Raw genomic sequence first — 18,452 nt, 5'->3', positions numbered from 1 at the left:
TCTCCTTTTTTCCCCCACCCTTGACAATCCCCTGTATTCTAATTATTGAACATCTCTCAGTATAAACAAAAATCAACTTGTGGTTTTTTTTCCAGCATTTTCTTCATACTCTCATAATAATGTTCTTTTACATTTTAGAAGTGGTATGCTGTTTACTGTTAAAGTCACATTCTAAACAGAAGTTATGATTCTGTTTTCTTTTAAAAAACCCTCCTCATAAAAATAGAATGTGGAACATAGGGGGTGGAAAACTAAAATAAAATTACAAAGCATCTGTTTAATTTCAAAGAAACAATGAGAATCTCAATAATTGAGGAATTTTACAGAGATTTCTACAGTTGCAAAGAACTAAAAATAATCAATTGTGATGAAACTGTCACTTATGGCATAATGGTCCAAGTAATCCTCTTGCCTTGAGACTTGCTTTTCTTTTCTTTTTTGTTTTTTTTTAATATATTTTATTGATTTTTTACAGAGAGGAAGGGAGAGAGATAGAGAGTTAGAAACATCGATGAGAGAGAAACATCGATCAGCTGCCTCCCGCACACCCCCTACTGGGGATGTGCCCGCAACCCAGGTACATGCCCTTGACCGGAATCGAACCGGGGACCCTTCAGTCCACAGGCGGACGCTCTATCCACTGAGCCAAACCGGTTTCGGCGAGATTTGCTTTTCTTGAACATCACGTATTTTTCATTGGTATTGAAACTACCACTCAGACTGATTGTTGTGATCAGATATAACTTCATTATTTCCGCCACGCAAATGCAGCTCTTTACTGCTTAACTCAGCCAGCCTGCTTGATATCCTCATTCAGGTTTAGAAGAAGAGAGAGCAAAGGCTCAAGTTAACAGCCTTCTGAGGTATATCTGTGATTATCAGTTTTCCTCAAATTGAAGAAACTTCTTTACTGCCATTCCCTTTGTTTCTGCTGTGGACAAAGGCATAGAAAAAAGAGAGCTAGTTCATTTTCTCTACTGACAAAGGATTTTAAAACAAGGAAGATACTAAGTGCAAGGGACAGGAGTTAAAGAATACACAGTTGAAGAAGAGGGGGAACAAAAGACTATTTGTCTTCTAAGAAAACTCTTGTAAGTCATATGTCTCCTGTTTGAAAGCCTGGATGGAGTTTGAATAACTTCACAGCATGAGCAGAAGCCTCTTTACAAGTACAGTGAACTCAGCTGACAAGGTAACTGGGTTGGCAAGTGCTTCTGAGACTTCCTGAGAAGTAAAAATATGAGCATCAGAAAATTGCTGGATAAAGTCTGCAACCACTTCATCATAAAATTAAGAGCAAATTACAGGGTATAGTCCCAGCAGGCTGACTAAAGCTTATCTAGAAGTGGATCTGCCCTCAAACAGGTAGACTAAACAGCTGAAAACAAGTATATTCCCCAGAAGTAGTCACAAAGATGGAAAGGTAAGAACATTTAGTCTAAATTTCAACGTTAGACCTTAAGTTTGCAACTTAGCCTCCTACTATAAAACGAGTCAAAATATATGAGGCTCTTTCCAGGCACTGAGCAACAGGCAGTCCTGGACTATCATCCTTAAGAAAAAGGAAAAATATGAGGTGAGTCTTACGGTCTTCCCCAGTTCTGCCACAATATACTTTCCTGCAGTACAGAATGGGTAGAACCCAAGTGGAGTTGCAGTTTCATTAAGCTAAGCAGGCAGAGTTTGAAGTTCTAGGCTGCTGAATTGATTGGAATTTACGAGGAGGGTACTAGAGAGGAACTTCTCAGGTGGGAATTCCTGGAAGTCTTGTGTGGGGATTCAGTGCAGGTCCTTGCCTCAGAGCTGATTTTACAAGGCCTGGTGGCAACCACCTGCTTTGAGGCTGACAGCTGACCTATAATACCGGCAGTCATTCTGTTGTGCTAGGAGTTGTTGCCATTAGACTTTGCTGAGCACCTCAGTTATTCTGTTGTTGTCACAAAAAGATCTCTCCTTAAAAGTAGGGATCACATTTAGGTTGAAAGCCCTAACCTAAAACTAAATTTAAATGGAAATAGACCCACCCTAACTAAGAAAAAACCAAAAGGATCTGGTAATTTATGGCACAACAACACGCAACACCTATTAAAGTTGACAATGTAATCCAGACTCCCAACATATTATCCACTACGTCTAGCGTCTAGTCAAAAGTTCCTAGGCATGTGAAATAAAGATTCACAATAAAAAAGTAGGAATATATGACACATAATCAAGAATTTAAAAATGAATCAGTAGAAACAGACCTGAAGATGACTTAAATATTGAAATTAGCAATCAAAGATTTTAAAGCAGCTGTTCAAATATGTTCAAATACTGAAAAGGAAAAAAGTCATAATGATTAAACAGATGGAGAAAATAGAAACTTTATAATGAATAAAGTAAAAATGTTAAGGGTAGGGGGCACACTAGAAGAGGTCAATGGGGAAAACGAAGGGGGCATGTATTAGTTTCAACAATAAAAGTTTTTAAAAATAAAAATGTTCATACTGAAATGCTTAATATCCGTAATGATAAACTTACTGGATGGAAATTTACAGAAGAAAGGGTTATGGAACCTGAAGACAGATAAATACAAATTATACAATGTGAAATACTAAGGATTTAAACCCTCCCGTCCTATCATCCTTTCCCCTCCTTCCCCGTAAGCATCCGTGAAAAATAGACGTTATATTCAAAAGGTAGGCAGTAATCTGGCTTCAGATTTCTTGGCTACACATAATAAAAATATGGAACAGTTTGAGTTTTGAGGAGATAGAGTTGTGAGCTGGGACTTTTGCATATTACTAGATTTTCTCTGATGCATTTTTCTTTATTTTTAGCTAAACAAAAGTTTGTGAAATATTTGTATATTATAGTTCATCTCAACTGTATAAATAAAAATGGATTTTAAAAGGGACTGGCAGGAAATATGCAAAAATGTTGCTTCTTGGTTATGGACGTTCATGAGGACCTTATTTTCTGTTTCTCTGTATTTTCTAAATTTCTGTAAGGAACACATAATTCAAAAAAGCTTAAAGATGAAATGCATGAGTGTAGGACAACAGAAAGAAAATGATAATCTGGTACTACCTGTGAATCTATTAATTGAGACTATGTCGTTTTTCACCTAAAACGTCTCATTCTGTGCATTGAAAAATGAATTTAGCCTTTAAAATATTTTGGAAAGAAGATTAAAAACATTATTCTGAGTGAAAGATGCCTTACATAAGAGTTTATACCATGATTTCATGTATGTGGAGTTCTACAATAGGCAAAACTGATCAATGGTGGAAAAAGCATCAGAACAGTGGTTGTTTCTGGGTACGAGGGCAAAAATTGGTTGGGAAGGAATATGTGTGTCCTTTTTGGGGTGGTGATAAAGTTATATATCCCGCTATGATTTTGAATTACATGGTGTATACATTGTTAAAACTTAGTGAATATGCGTTTAAGATTTGTGCACTTTAATGTAAATTTTATATCAAAAGAAAAATGCTGTCAACAAATATGTTTAGCAAACATACTGTTTTGTAAAAATGTAGAAAGTCTAAACTATTCCCTGCTGGCTTTGTCTTCATAACCCACAGTCTTAGGATAAGTATTCGAACCAGAGATAGCTATAAATTAGTACATTGTGCTTACCTCTGTTAGTAGTACTGGCTACGTTGCTTTGGAGTTATTTGTTTCCTGTAATGGACTGTAAACTCCTGGAGGCCAGGAAACCCCTGCCTTCTGAAAAATTACTGGCATGTGTCCAGTAAGTATTTAATAGATCAATAAGTTTCACTCTACTCCTCAAAACTCTTAGTTCTGTATCTATTTTTATAATATTAATTAATAGCTATAATTAACATTAAATACTATAGGTTAATCTTTTAATTTCAAGTTCTATATTCAAGGAGATTGCTTAACATTATATGCAAACATAACAGCAATGTTGCTTGAATATCTTTTGATTGAATGCTATGATTGAGTTGGTGGTCTGGTTATGGGTCTCCAGTTGCAAAGTGTTTTATAAAGAAACTAGAGGCCCGGTGCACAGATTTGTGTACTAGCGGGTGGAAGGTCCCCCGACCTGGCCTGCAGGGATCAGGCTGAAACTGGCTCTCCAACATCCCCCGAAGGGTCCCAGATTGTGAGAGGGCAGTTCTCGGGTAATGCACCCCGGAATTGGGCTCCCTCCTCTCTGGTTCTGGGTGCATCACCCAAAAACCACACCACAGCTGCCAAGTCACCACAGCTTGGCAGCTTCTGTATTGAGTGTCTGCCCCCGGGTGGTCAGTGTGCATCATAACTACCAGTCAGAGCATCTGCCCCCTTGTGGTCATTGTGCATCAGAGCTGCCGGACGGTCAGAAGGTCACTTAGGCTTTTCTATATATACTAGAGGCCTGGTGCACAGCAATTTGTGCACTCGGGGGGGGGGGGGGGTTTGGAGGGGGCCCCTCAGCCTGGCCTGTGCCCTCTCGCAGTCTGGGACCCCTCAGGGGATGACCATCTGCTGGCTTAGGCCCGCTCCCCAGGGGATTGGGCCTAAGATGGCAATCAGACATCCCTCTGGCAGCCCGGGAGCCCTCAGAGGATGTCCACTTGCCAGCGGGGAGCAGGCCTAAACTGCAGTCAGACATCCTTAGTGCTGCTGAGGAGGCAGGAGAGGTCCCGCCACCACCACTGTACTGGCAGCCATCAGCCTGGCTTGTGGCTGAGCAGAGCTCCTCCCATGTGAGAGTGACCTGACCACCAGAGGGCAGCTCCTGCATTGAGCATCTGCCCCCTGGTGGTCAGTGTGTGTCATAGTGACCAGTCATTCCCAGTCTTTCTGCTGTTAGGGTCAGTTTGTGTATTACCCTTTTACTATATAGGATAGAGGCCTGGTGCATGGGTGGGGGCCAGCTGGTTTGCCCTGAAGGGTGTCCCGGATCAGGGTGGGGGTCCTGCTTGGGTGTCTGGCCAGCCTGGCTTAGGGGATGATGGCTGTTTGCAGCTGGTCACACCCCCTTCAGGGTGGGCGTCCCCACTGGGGTGCCTGGCCAGCCTGGATGAGGGGATGATGGCTGTTTGCAGCTGGTCACACCCCCTTCAGGGTGGGGGTCCCCACTGGGGTGCCTGGCCAATCTGGGTGAGGGGCTGAGGGCTGTTTTAAGGTTGGCGGGTGACTGAAGCTCCCAATCTCTCCTTTTTTTCTTTTTTTCTTTTATTCTGGGATTTATTTATCTTCTATGGCTGACACTGGAACTGAGAGCCAGCTTTAGCTCTGAGGCTCGGCTCCAGCTCTGAGACCTTGGCTGCTGAAAGCAGGGATCTGGGTTTGTTTGGGTTCTATAATTGTAACACTGTTGCGGTCCTGCTCGCTCCAGCTCTGACGGCTGAAAGCAGGTTTCGGGGGATTGTTTAGCTTCTATAATTGCAACATTGTTTCTTAGAGTGCAAGCTCAGAGGCCGGCAGCGGCAGGCGGGGAACCTTGGCTCCCTGCATCACTGGAGCAAGCAAGTCTCCTGTTCGCTTCAGCTGCCTGGCTGCCGGCCGCCATCTTGGTTGGCAGTTAATTTGCATATCTCGCTGATTAGCCAATGGGAAGGGTAGCAAAGTTATGGTTAATTACCATGTTTCTCTATTATTAGATAGGATATATATCTATATTTAAAAAGCCAGTGTCAGGATGACCAAATGACCGGTTACTATAGGGTACATTGAGCACCTCTCAGTCCCTCCCCCGTGGTCGCAGGTTCCAATCACAGCAAGGTGGGTGGTGGGCGGGTGGGGCAGCAAGCACGGCAAGTAGCAGTGGGTGGTTGGGAGGTGCGGTGAATGCGGCAGGCAGGTAGGCGGGGGTGCAAGCAGCAGCAGACTACCATGTGTGATTTCGTGCACTGGGCCACTAGTATATAGATAATGGACTTCATAGTTAAATCATTTTGTGACATAGTAAAGTTACTATATTCAGAAAACCTGCCTACTCATTTTTGTGTGTAGTCTTACCTCTATATAAAATGTTGAAAAATAAGACCAACTGAAGCATTTGAAGGCTGGTTGGTTGTATTCCATTCTTTACATGTTAGAGAAACCACGTGGTGCTAGACCGAATAAATAAATAAATAGCAAAAAAAAAAACTTCTATGGGAAGGGTTAACTTAATTTCTTAAAATATCTGAAAAATTATATGGAAGAATTTCTAGTAGAAATCCTAAAGGGGATTAAAAGCATATGCTTAGTTACTTGGAATATTACCATAGAATTAGAATAAAGTAACATTGTGTTATTTACAATGTCAAATGAATTGTTCATCTGTATAGCATTTTATAGTTTATGAAAAAAGTATATTCCATTTGTTTATTATTAAATAACTAACATCAAATTCATACTATATATAATATATTATGCTCAGTGCTTTGCTTTTATTATCTTATGCAATCCTCAAAGCTATGAAATTAGCCTTATTATCTACATTTTACAGAGGAGGAAATTTAAGGTTTAGAGAGGCAGAGTGATTGGCTTAAGGTCACCTACCTACTAATTGGTTGAAGTAGATTCAAACTCAGATTTATTCTGATTCCAGATCTAGTTCTAACTGCTACATTTTACACTTCCACATTATTTAAACTAGTTATTGAAGTTTTTTCAAGAAATGCTTGTTGTGGACCTAATGTACATACCCTCTGAGTTAATGAATTAGTTCTGTTTCCTATCCTGAAGTGCTTTCAATTTAGGGACCTTGCTGCTCTAAGTGTGGTTCAGAGACCAGCAGCAGCAGCAGCATCTTCTGGGAGTTTGATAGAAGTGCAGAACCCCAGGTCCTCGCCCAGGTACAGGATCAGAATCTGATTTAACAAGACCCCCAGCTGATTCTTGTGCACTTTCAAGTTTGATCAGCACTAGTCCAGAGACTTAGAATAACTTGATCAGATCAGCATGGTGGGGTCGAGAGAGGCATCCACATAATCTGATCCCAACAAGAGCATCTTCAGACTGTACCAGACTTATTTTTCTGCTTCATGTAATCTGTGGATGGTATTAAGTGAAAACATTGAAATTCATTCAAAACGTTTAACATTGCATTTTAGAAGATGGTTTTGAGGTATAATGTCTTTTAATTTTAATGGAATTGGATATAATATACAGTAGCAACCATTTATATGAGGTCAAGTAACCGTAGATTTCATTTGGCTATTTTAGTTTTCTATTGCATTTTATTTTTTAAATGAGATTAAGTCGGGGTGAATGTGGGAAAAGACTGATTCATATACTTGACCCATTGTTGTTTTTTAAAGGATGCTGATTAGATTATGAAGTTTAGAAGTGAAAACTATTCCATACCCCTCCCCTTCCCCCCAGTCCTTTCCCAGTTTCCCTAATGCCTCTTTCCTAACACTGGATTTGTCATTTTTTTAGATGTGGAAGTTATGTTCTATGACTGGATTTCTCTTTGTTTACATGGCGCCCTTATGGACTAGCAGGGTCTGTGCTTTAAATATCTTCTAACAGTCCAAAATTTAACCTGATATATGCACTCATGTATTAATAAACATGCTTTTTTAAAATTTCACGTAGGAAGCACTATTCTATTTCGCATGCACTGGCACTAACATAATAGATACAGTTAAACAGCTCCTAACTTTAAATTACTTCCTAGATGAATGCAATAACTAATTTTGAGGATGGAAAGTGAATTCCAATAAGTTTATATGCAGGCTTTTCTATTATTCTAATACTAAGTAGAAATCAAAATATCTGTAGTTTACATTTTTGTAAATACTGTAATTTTAGACTGAGCATGACTTTGTTTTCTTTTGGTTTTTTTTAATTTTTTTGTTTTTTTCTTTTTTTGCTGAAATGTAAATAAAGATGTTAATTTATATCAAGAAATGGTTGAGCTGAACATTTTATAATGTAATCAAATGCCTTCATTTGGTTGTACATACAGATTTGTCCTAGATTCTAGAAATTAACTTAAAAATAATTAATTCAATAGCTATGAAGATGAGCTACAGCAATTTTATTACATCATTTACCCAAACTCAGTCTTATGCCTCTATTGTCCTTATCTACAATACCTTCCTTCTAAGAAATGACCTTCTTCTCTTAGAAAAGCCTAACTCTTTCCTTTGAGCCTAAGGAATAATTAACAGAATATAAAAGGCTTCCTTGTTGAAGTAAGAGCTTCAACCATGAAAAGATATTACAGCAAGTAAGTACATACTTTTTAAAAAGTTGAAAATAAGATTTACTTTCCACCCATAATATTATTAATCATTCCAATTATCTTAGCATCTAGATTTAGTAATAAACATTTGCTTCTATCTTCAAGAGCAGTTGGTATTACTAAGTATCAATCAAAGATTGTTCAGAAGTTTAAAAATGCATTTTATTTTTCAGCAAAGATGTCAAGGAAGTTAAGCTTGCCTACTGACCTAAAGCCTGACTTAGGTAAGTAAAATAGATAAAAATCCATAGTAGTTAAACTCCCTTTAATGGGAAGACAAGGAAATCAGAAAATTTAAAATTACCATAAATTATATTTTCATCAGAAATCAAGTTTAAAATGACTAAGATATTAAAGAATTAATGGCCTTTAAAAACCATCAGTAAATTATGAAAGATAATTATGAAATCAAGTAAAATAGAATAATACATTTCCTTAGCCCTCTCATACTTTAAACAAAATTTAGTATAAGATTAAGTTTTGTGCAATTTCAGATTAATTTCTGTTAAAAGTTGTTACATCACATTTAACCACCTGAAAACTTAATTTTAATTCTACAATTTCTAAATTTTATAAGAATTTAATATTTTCAAAATAAATCATAAGTTTTTTGTATTATAATAACTCTCATATGAAGAATGTTTTGTTGATAATAAGTTGGGAAATCTGTCTTCTTCTAGAGCACTTTCTATGCAGCTAATCCATTAGGAAAGCAGAGTGAAAATTCCTTTTGCTTTATATGCCACTTAAAAACAGCTCCCTGATTTCCCACAGTAGGGACAAATAAGAGTTCAATAAAGATAAAAGTAAGATTTTATGTAGTAAATATAAAGCATGGTTTCTTTTTAAAAACATTTTTTAATTTCAGAAATTTGTATTGCCTTTAATTGAATAAGTATGACTCTATAAGGATGCTCTCACCCATTTTTGTCGTGGAAATAACTAGGTTTTTCTCCTTTAAATTTGCTCACCCATCTCATCTTCTCACTATTCTCTAGATTCCTTGACTATCTTTTCATGCATAATACAAACTTAGGTATTGGTCAGTTTACTATACTAATTTAACATTTTCAAATCATAGTCTTATATCAGTTACACTGATAGGAAGTATGTGATTATGAGTGAGTGGGCATAGATCTTCTGCTGTTGTTAGTAAAGGGTTCCATGCCTGAACATAGGAAAAACAATTTAGCAGAAACCTGTAGTATCACTGATGTTTAGGGAAATATGAATTAATCTTAGAATGTATGCTAACATATGTTTTGAGAAGGACACAGTTCCCTTCACTATAAAAATGAAGGATGTAATTTGAACCCAGTTGTACCTGAGGCTTATAATATACTTTTTTTTTTCAACAAGAGGATCCAGAGTTTTCATCAGACTCTCAAAGAGGTCCATGATTTCAATAACATGTAATACCACTAGTTAAAATATCTTTTAGTTTCTTAAAAACTGAGAAAAGACATGTGCAAATACTTTTAAATAAGTAAAAATATCATAATCAATTATTTTTGGAACATTGTTATAACTTATGTAAATAAGTTAATCAAAGTGTTTACTCCATGCTTTTATAAGTCATCTTTAGTTTGTTTTAGCTTGTGTGCCCATATATTTAAATCTAAGCCAATTATAATTTTGGTTGATATATGCCTTGAAACAGTCTCCACGTTGCCTACGTAATTTCCCTTCAAGTCATTGTGCTGCTAAACTGTTTTTTGGTAAAGATTCTTAGCTGGTAATTGTTTACATTAGCTGGGAAGTCATTGGGGAAAAACAGCTGTAATTGATAGGCTCAAACTACCAGATATTGCTGAAGCATCCGAGGCTGTGGAATGTCCTACAGCTCTGGAAGCTTCTGTGAGTAGAATCCACTTTGGCTTATGGGGAAATTGTGTGACACTACACTTTCACTATAGCCTCATCACTCCAGATTCCCTGGCCCACAACTCGGGAACCATGTGTGATATTGTTAGAGTTCTGATGTCACTTTTAAGTGTCAGCCACAGGAGGCAAAACATCAAATTGTTATATACCTTAATTATGAATTAGTTTTTGTCTTAATTTTTACTCTGACTAAATTCACCTCTTGGCTTTCTGTTTTGATTTGATTTGGGGATATAGATTTTTTTTTTTTTTGTATTAGGCTCTTTGTGGGGAGGAGAGGATGCTATTTACAAGTAATGTTCTGGGCATCTGGAGAAATAGGAGAGAAATAATTTTATGACACGGTTGTTATCAGCTAGCCCTGGGTCAAGATGTTAAAGACAAATATTATCTGAGTTTAGATCTGCCAGAAAGACCACGTCATCAAGGTGTTTTGTGTCTGTGTGTGTGTCTAAAGACTGAACTTTAATACTCAATAATAACCAAATTCTCCACTTGTATACTGTTGGTGATATAACTAACCCATGTCTATCTGGAGTTGTCTAGTAGAAAGTTTTGGACATGGGCACAAATCCGAACTCTTCCATTCACTAGCTTTGTCATGCTGGGCAAGCCATTTAATCTGTCTGAACCTCTGTTTTATTATTTGTTAAATTGTGATGATAATACTTTTGAGGGTGGTTATGTGGATTCAATAAAATGTAAAGCGCCATGATGACATATAGCACCTGGTAGCCTTGTTTACTGGTAGTTATTTTCATTTCTGCTCTTGTTACTAAAATTTAAATTTCTATTCCATGTGTTTATCTTGCCCAATTTCTAAAATTTAAGCCACAAAGTCTCACAACATGTAACTTAATAGCAGTCAGAAGATGTTGTAATTCATGAACTGCTAGAAATTCGTATATCCAAACAGTTGTAGGCAGATTAAATAAACAGTCTAATTCTGTAAGTTCAAAGTTGATCCTGATTCACATTGTTTTCCTGTTTGATCTAGTCTTAGGAATTCCTTTGGTAATCTAATTTTTAAAGTGAAGTCATAATACATGTGAATTTGTAGTTTATGAAATTTATATGGTTAGTTTATTAATTAAAACACTGTTTATTTGGCCTACAAATTAACATTTGAATTATAGATTGTTGCAAATCATTACGTAATTTTAATAAATATCAATAAGAGTTTTCACATAGCTAAATTTACATTGAAATTTGTATTATCAAATTTTCTTGTGTCATTGATTTCCAATTTTATCACTGGATCACAACTGAAAATATATGTTCATTCATTTTGTATGTATATTTTCATTAAAGCAACAAATTAAATACTTTTATTATTGCAAAACAAATTTAAATTTTGTTATTTTATCAAAATAACTTTGGAAACTATTAAAGAGTTAACATTTGAATCAGTATTATATTACAAATTCCCAATGAGGTATTGTTTATGGAAAGTTGTTTCATTTACAGTAAGTAGTTATTTTCTACTGTGTCATAGTCTGTAACAGGAAGTATAATCTCAGGTAAAAGAAAGACATTTTTAGAAACTATATTTAGAAATGTCCTATACTGTTGTCATTACTAGTAGCTTTATTGTTTTCAGAGGCTAGCCATAATCAAAATTGTTGAATATCATTATTATTTGGGGGAATATTTTTTAATATGTGAATCTAAATTTGATTATAAAAAGCTCTTGGCATAAATAGGATTCAATGATACCTTTTTTATTTCATAAAATACAACTTAGAAGACCAACTTTTTTTTTTTTCATGACATGATGAAGTAATTTATTTCATGATAGTATTGAAAGCATGTGATTTGAGGAATGGTTTATTATATGTAGGCACTACTAGAAATTTTAACATATCCCAGTGTGCAGCAGAAATGCATTGGTTTAGATATTTTCAACTATAAATGTGTGTTCAGCAAGTATTTATTATTTTCATATGCAGGGTCTCAAAACGTCACAGCCCTTACTTATATCAGGAAACTTACGGTCACTTTAGAGTGAGGCCTGAGATAAGTCAGAAGTAACTACAGAAAAATGTACTATTAGTGCCACAGAAGAGATAAAAAGAGACCGAGATTCCGAAGGAAAACTTTATGGTTTTAAGAATCAGGATAAACTTCATGAAGATTATGTTACCTGAGAAGGAGAATAAGCACAATCTTGAAAAGTAAAGAAATGCTGAGGCAAGGGCACAATCACCCACAAAGGTGTGAAAGTGAGTGCAGAGTGTGTTTGGAGCACACTGAATGGCTCCGTTTGTTTCCCAGTTACCTGAAGCAGGGCAGCATTGGAAGACAGGCTGGGCGGGTAGGTTGGAGGTATTTTGTGGAGAGTCTTAAAAACTTGAATAAGATTATAGGTGTGATCAGTAAAGAGGAACCACTGAAGATTTTAAGAATAGAAATGATAGAATTGCAACTGTACATTCATATTATTTAATTGGATTGTGTTGGAACAGTGATAGTGAAGGTGGGGAGATTACTTGGAAATTGTGCAGTAGTCTATATGAATGATCATGAAGGCCTGAACTTCAGGTAATGGGAGTTGATTGATTATAGAAAGAGTAAAAACAACATTGGAATAAAAACAACATAGGAGTTAGCATCCCAGGGGTATATAGGTAAAGTGAAAGGGAAGAACCAAAACTGCAACTCATGTAAGTGTTGTTCCCTATGAAGACTGGTGTGTCATTAATACAAAGAAGAATTTAGAGCTTTAGGGAAGTGATATGTTTTGATTTTGCATAGTGAGACATAGAAAAAATCCCCATAAGCATTTCAAAATGCATTTCCTAGAAATAAGAGGCCAGGGCTTGAGACAGACGAGTTTGGCCACAAAGAAGAAGGTGGCTAAAGACAAGAGAGGGTGTATTACTATAATTTACAAGTATCCCTGTCATTACAGACAGCTGAGAACAGGGAATATACCTGATACCAGTTACACATTGTGATGAAAAATGCCTTAGATGAATGTGAAGTACATTTAAAATGGCATTCAAGAAAAATGAAAGCTAAATTTTATGCGTTAAAGCGTTAAAGGCTTTCGTTGGGACAGATTTGGGGAAAAATGCATCATATAATAAATTTGAAGGTAGAATTAGAGTACTTCTAAATGTATTTTTAAATGCAGAAAATTAAAAATACTGCCCTAGCCGGTTTGGCTCAGTCGATAGAGCGTTGGCCTGCGGAATGAAGGGTCCCAGGTTCAATTCCAGTAAAGGGCACATGCCAGGGGCTGCAGGTTCAATCCCCAGTGGGGAGCATGCAGGAGGCAGCCGATCAGTGATTCTCAATGAAGTGTGGGGTTTGTCCATTTGCCATTTTATATTTGAGCAAATAAAAAAATTAGTAGCATAAAAGTAAATAGTTTTTCTTTTCAGTTAAAATATTAAAATTAAATGTGTTGTCTTTTTTGCAGATTAACTATTTAGCCGAATTTATGCCAAATAAAAATTGTGGTATTTTATAATTTGAGCACTCTCACATTTCAAATTACTTTAGATGTGAAAGATAATTCCTTCAGCCGGTCCCGGAGTTCAAGTGTAACCAGCATCGATAAAGAATCTCGAGAAGCCATCTCTGCTCTCCATTTCTGTGAGACTTTTACTCGAAAGGCAGACTCGTCTCCTTCCCCCTGCTTATGGGTTGGTACTACCTTGGGGACAGTGCTTGTCATTGCACTGAACCTCCCCCCAGGAGGAGAGCAAAGACTTCTTCAGCCAGTAATTGTGTCTCCAAGTGGTAAGTCTGCTCCAGTGCTGCACTGATATTGAACATTTGATTTACTATGATATAAATGATGCCTTTGCTTTTCATTTTTGAGTGAATCTAATAGTTCTAAAATATAAACTAAATGGGGATAGTTACAGTCTTATGCTTTTAATAAAGGAATACATGGAATAAGATTGAAGACTATCATTTAATAGCTGTTCAGGTTTTGCACTTTTTAAACTCTAGGATCTTATCTAAAATTATTTCTAGCTAAGAAAATGGGAAGCCCGGCCAGGTGTGGTTCAGTGTTTGAATGTCAGCCCAGCAACCAAGAGGTCACCTGTTTGATTCCTGGTCAGAGCACATGCCCGGGTTGCGAGCTCCACCCCTATTGGGGGGGGAGGGGGGCATGATGTTTCTATCTTGCTCTCCCTTCCTCTCTGAAAAGAAAATTGTGGGCGGGGGTCCTCTTATTCTGACACATCCAGAATATTTCAAAATATATGTTCTATAAGCAAAAGATTGTTACATATTTAGGAGAAAAATATTATATAAACATTTTTAGATATTATAAATCTATTTTTTTAATATATTTTTATTGATTTCAGAGAGGAAGGAAGAGAAAGGGAGAAATAGAAACATCAGTGATGAGAGAGAATCATTGATCAGCTACCTCCTGCAAGCCCCCTACTGGGGATTGAGCCTACAACCCTGGCATGTGTCCTGACCTAGAATCAAACCGTGACCTCCTGGTTCATAGGTCCATACTCAACCACTGAGCCATGCCAGCCGGGCATAAATCTTACTATTTTTAACCTCAAAGTATGAAGTTTTAAAGTAGATTATTTTTCTTCTTTAAAGTATTAGGGAAATGTGACTTAATAGCAAATTTTAAGAAGAAAAAAATGTAATTTTCATATATTGAAAATGAGATTAAATGTTACCAAATGTATGTGGAATCGACAGGTCTGGAAATAACAGAATTCTGGTTTCCATTGCTAGTTAATGCTGATCTAGATAGGAAAAAATGTGATTGTGCTCTTATCTCTTGTTTATAGGGTGGACTTTAATAATATTTGGAATTTAGAATTAACACATTGTATGCGGGAAACGTATTTATACGTTTTACATATTTATACGTTCTACCAGTGTAGTAGAGCGCAGGACACGTATTAATATGTTTTTTATAGACTAGCGGTAGAATGCGGGTAACGTATAAATACGTAAACTAAAGTTATCGTAATTTTACTGAGCTTTGCCATTTGCGCAAAAAATTAGCAAAAATGGCCCACGCCACCTGTTAGCGCGCGATTAAAACTACCCGCAAACAATGTGTTAAAATGTAATTATGTATTAATGTTCATTTTCAAACTATCTTTACATTAAAGGAAGTTTGATTTAGTCATTCAGCTCAGTAAATATTTGAGTGTATACTACTCCATGCCTAGTTAGAAAAGGTTACATAATGATAATATTCTTGCTAATCTCATTTTTTTTTTAGTAAGCAACAGCTAAGTGTATAGGGGAAAAAATTGGAAGATGAAAATAAAAATGTTAATAGTAATTATCACTGAATAGTGGGATTGTGGGTAATTTTTATTTTCTTTTTACTGATTAGTCTAAATTTTCTACAACAAGCATGCATTAGTTTATAATAGGATATAAATATTCCCAATAAATAAAAATGAGAGAAGGATTAAGTATAGATAATTTAATATTAGCTACTGTACATAACAATATTTAAGGTATTTTTCAACTTGCAATAAAATCAAATTTGCTATAAATTTATTTGGATATAAAATAATTCTCATAATTAAGAGGGAATCTGAGTTCATTCTCAATGGTGTAATCTTTTGGTTTACTTTTTAATGAGGTACCTATCTAATCTAATAAAAGAAAAACATGCAAATTGACCATACCTTTGCTATGCCCCAAGCCACGCCCACCAGCCAATCAGAGCAACTATATGCAAATTAACCCAACCAAGATGGCGGCCAGCAGCCATGGAGCTGGAGCAAGCAGGAGGCTTGGTCGCCCTGGCAATGGAGGAAGCCAAACTTCCCGCCTGCCCTGGCCAGCTGTGGCCTCCACTAAAGGCAACAAAGTTTAAATTATAGAAGATAAATAAATCCCAGAACCTGTTTCCAGCCAGCCTCCCCTGGGAGCTTGGGTGGCTGGGGGCCATGGCCAGCCTACAAACAGCCATCAGCCCCTCCCCAGGCTGGCCAGGCACCCCAGGGGACCCCCACCCTGAAGGGGCTGTGGCCAGCCTGCAAACATCCATCAGCCCCTCACCCAGGCTGGCCACACCCTCATTGGGTAAGGGACCCCACTGGGGGGCTTGGCAGCCTGCAAAAAGCCATCAGCACCTCACCCAGACTGGCCAGGCACCCCAGGGGGGACCCCCACCCTGAAGGGGCTGTGGCCAGCCTGCAAACAGCCCTCAGCCCCTCACCCTGGCTGGCTTGGCACCCCAGCAAGGACCCCCACCCTGAAGGGGCTGTGGCCAGCCTGCAAACATCCATCAGCCCCTCACCCAGGTTGGCCACACCCTTAAGGGGTGAGGGTCCCTGCTGGGGGGCTTAACCAGCCTGCAAACAGCCATTAGGCCCTCACCCAGGCTGGCCAGGCACCACAGCAGGACCCCCCTCCCTGAAGGGGGTGTGGCCAGTCTAAAAACGGCCCTCAGCCCCTCACCCTGGCTGGCCAGGCACTCCAGCAGGGACCCCCACCCTGACGGGGGTGTGGCCAATCTGAAAATGGCCCTCAGCTCCTCACCCAGGCTGGCCAGGCACCCCAATGGGGACCCCCACCCTGATCCGAGACACCCTTCAGGGCAAACCAGCCGGCCCCACCCATGCACTAGGCATATAATAAAAGGGTAATATGCAAATTGACCCTAACAGCAGAACGACTGGTCACTATGACACACACTGACCACCAGAGGGCAGACGCTCAATGCAGGAGCTGCTCCCTGGTGGTCAGTGCGCTCCCACAGGGGGAGCTCTGCTTAGCCACAAGCCAGGCTGACGGCTGCCAGCATAGCAGTGATGGCGGGAGCCTCTTCCGCCTCCTCAGCAGCGCTAAGGATGTCCGACTGCAGCTTAGGCCTGGTCCCCGCTGGCAAGTGGACATCCCCTGAGGACTCTTGGGCTGCCAGAGGGATGTCTGACTGCCAGCTTAGGCCGGATCCCCTGAGGAGTGGGCCTAAGCCAGCAGGTGGACATCCTCTGTGGGTTCCCAGACTGCGAGAGGGCATAGGCACAGGACCCCCCCCCCCCCCGAGTGCACAAATTTTTGTGAACCGGGCCTCTAGTTTTAAAATGTAACAGACATTATCTGTGAGAAGTGAGGTATTTTTTAAGCAGATGGGTTTCTCTACTTTGTCCCATGTTTTGTTTTGTTTTGTTTTTTTCCTTCAAGAGGAGAACCAATAATTACTAATACTCTGCTGAGAAACATAAAATCCTGCTAACTATAGGACAGGCATATATTTAAATATTATCTTGTTACATTTTCAGAAAAATCCACATACTGGCATTACTATATCTCATATATGTTCATATGTATTGTAAACAATTCCCAAGTTAGCACACTGTTTAAAATAATTAAATTGTCTACTTGCCAAATCTGGACTGCAAACTATAAGATTACCAGATTTAGCAAATAAAATGCAGGATGCCCATTTAAATTTGAATTTCAGATAACCAAAACTTTTTAATATAAGTATGCCCCATGCAGAATTTGGAAATATAATGCAGTATTTGGGACATACTTGTACTAAAAGTACTCATTATGTATCTGAAATTCAAATTTAATTAGGTATTCCCCAAAATGGGACTTTACATAACTTTAACAACTCATAGCTCAATTTTGAAAATGAAATGTGTTTTAATAAACATTGCCTTTATAGCTATTCAAAATGTGTACATTTTTGGGGGATACTATATATGTGTATATACAGTATATGTAAAGAAGAAAGGAAACAATATTTTGTCTTAAGGATTTTGTGAAAAATTTTTTATGAAAATTTTGTATAAGTATAAAGTAATATAATATGAAAAATCTTTTAAAATAAGAACTGGAATGCTAAGTCAATTCAACACCTTCCCTTCCATTGGTTTCCAAATCATTAACATTAATGCTATCTTTTAGCTTACTTAGGAATGGGCATTTTCATTTCCAAGTATATAGGGGAAAAGGAGTCCCATTAATTAAAACAAGTAAAGAAGTATTATTCCTAAATTAAGACTATAATTTGACAAAAATAATACCTTGAATGTATTTGACATTTACTGCTACATAGTTTTAAAGGTAATTCTGATTTTGTGAAGTAATGTTTAGAAATATGTGCAAAATTTTTTCTCATTGGCTCTGTCAATTACCACTGTCTATTCATAATGCAATATGAGCAAGATACAGAATTTTCAGTTGCCTAGTAGTCATATAAAAAAAGTGGAAAACAGGTGAAATTAATTTTAATAACATCTTATGTAATTATATATATCCAACATATTTTCATTTCAGCATGTAATCAGTATTTCTTAATTATAGAGATATTTTACTTTTAATTTGTTTTTGTACTAAGACTTCAAATTGGCATGTATTTTACACTCACAGCATACCATCATTTGGACAGGCCATATTTTAAGTGCCCTTAGCTGCATGTGGC

General features: G+C 37.7%; 1 protein-coding gene across 1 annotated transcript in view; it reads left to right on the top strand.

The window, feature by feature from the left end:
- The window catches only part of STXBP5 (syntaxin binding protein 5), a 153,155-nt gene that overhangs the window by 120,707 nt on the left and 13,996 nt on the right, over window positions 1–18,452 (top strand). Inside the window, exons 22-23 of the mRNA XM_081094310.1 lie at window positions 8,353–8,403; window positions 13,571–13,810. Coding sequence (XP_080950436.1) covers window positions 8,353–8,403; window positions 13,571–13,810 — 291 coding nt within the window. The remainder of the gene's footprint in view (window positions 1–8,352; window positions 8,404–13,570; window positions 13,811–18,452) is intronic.

The sequence above is a fragment of the Myotis nattereri genome (assembly GCF_964212035.1).
Source record: "Myotis nattereri genome assembly, chromosome: 6".
Classification (NCBI taxonomy): Eukaryota; Metazoa; Chordata; class Mammalia; order Chiroptera; family Vespertilionidae; genus Myotis; species Myotis nattereri.
The sequence above is the reverse complement of the archived record's forward strand: the minus strand, read 5'-3'. Positions and strand labels throughout refer to the sequence as shown.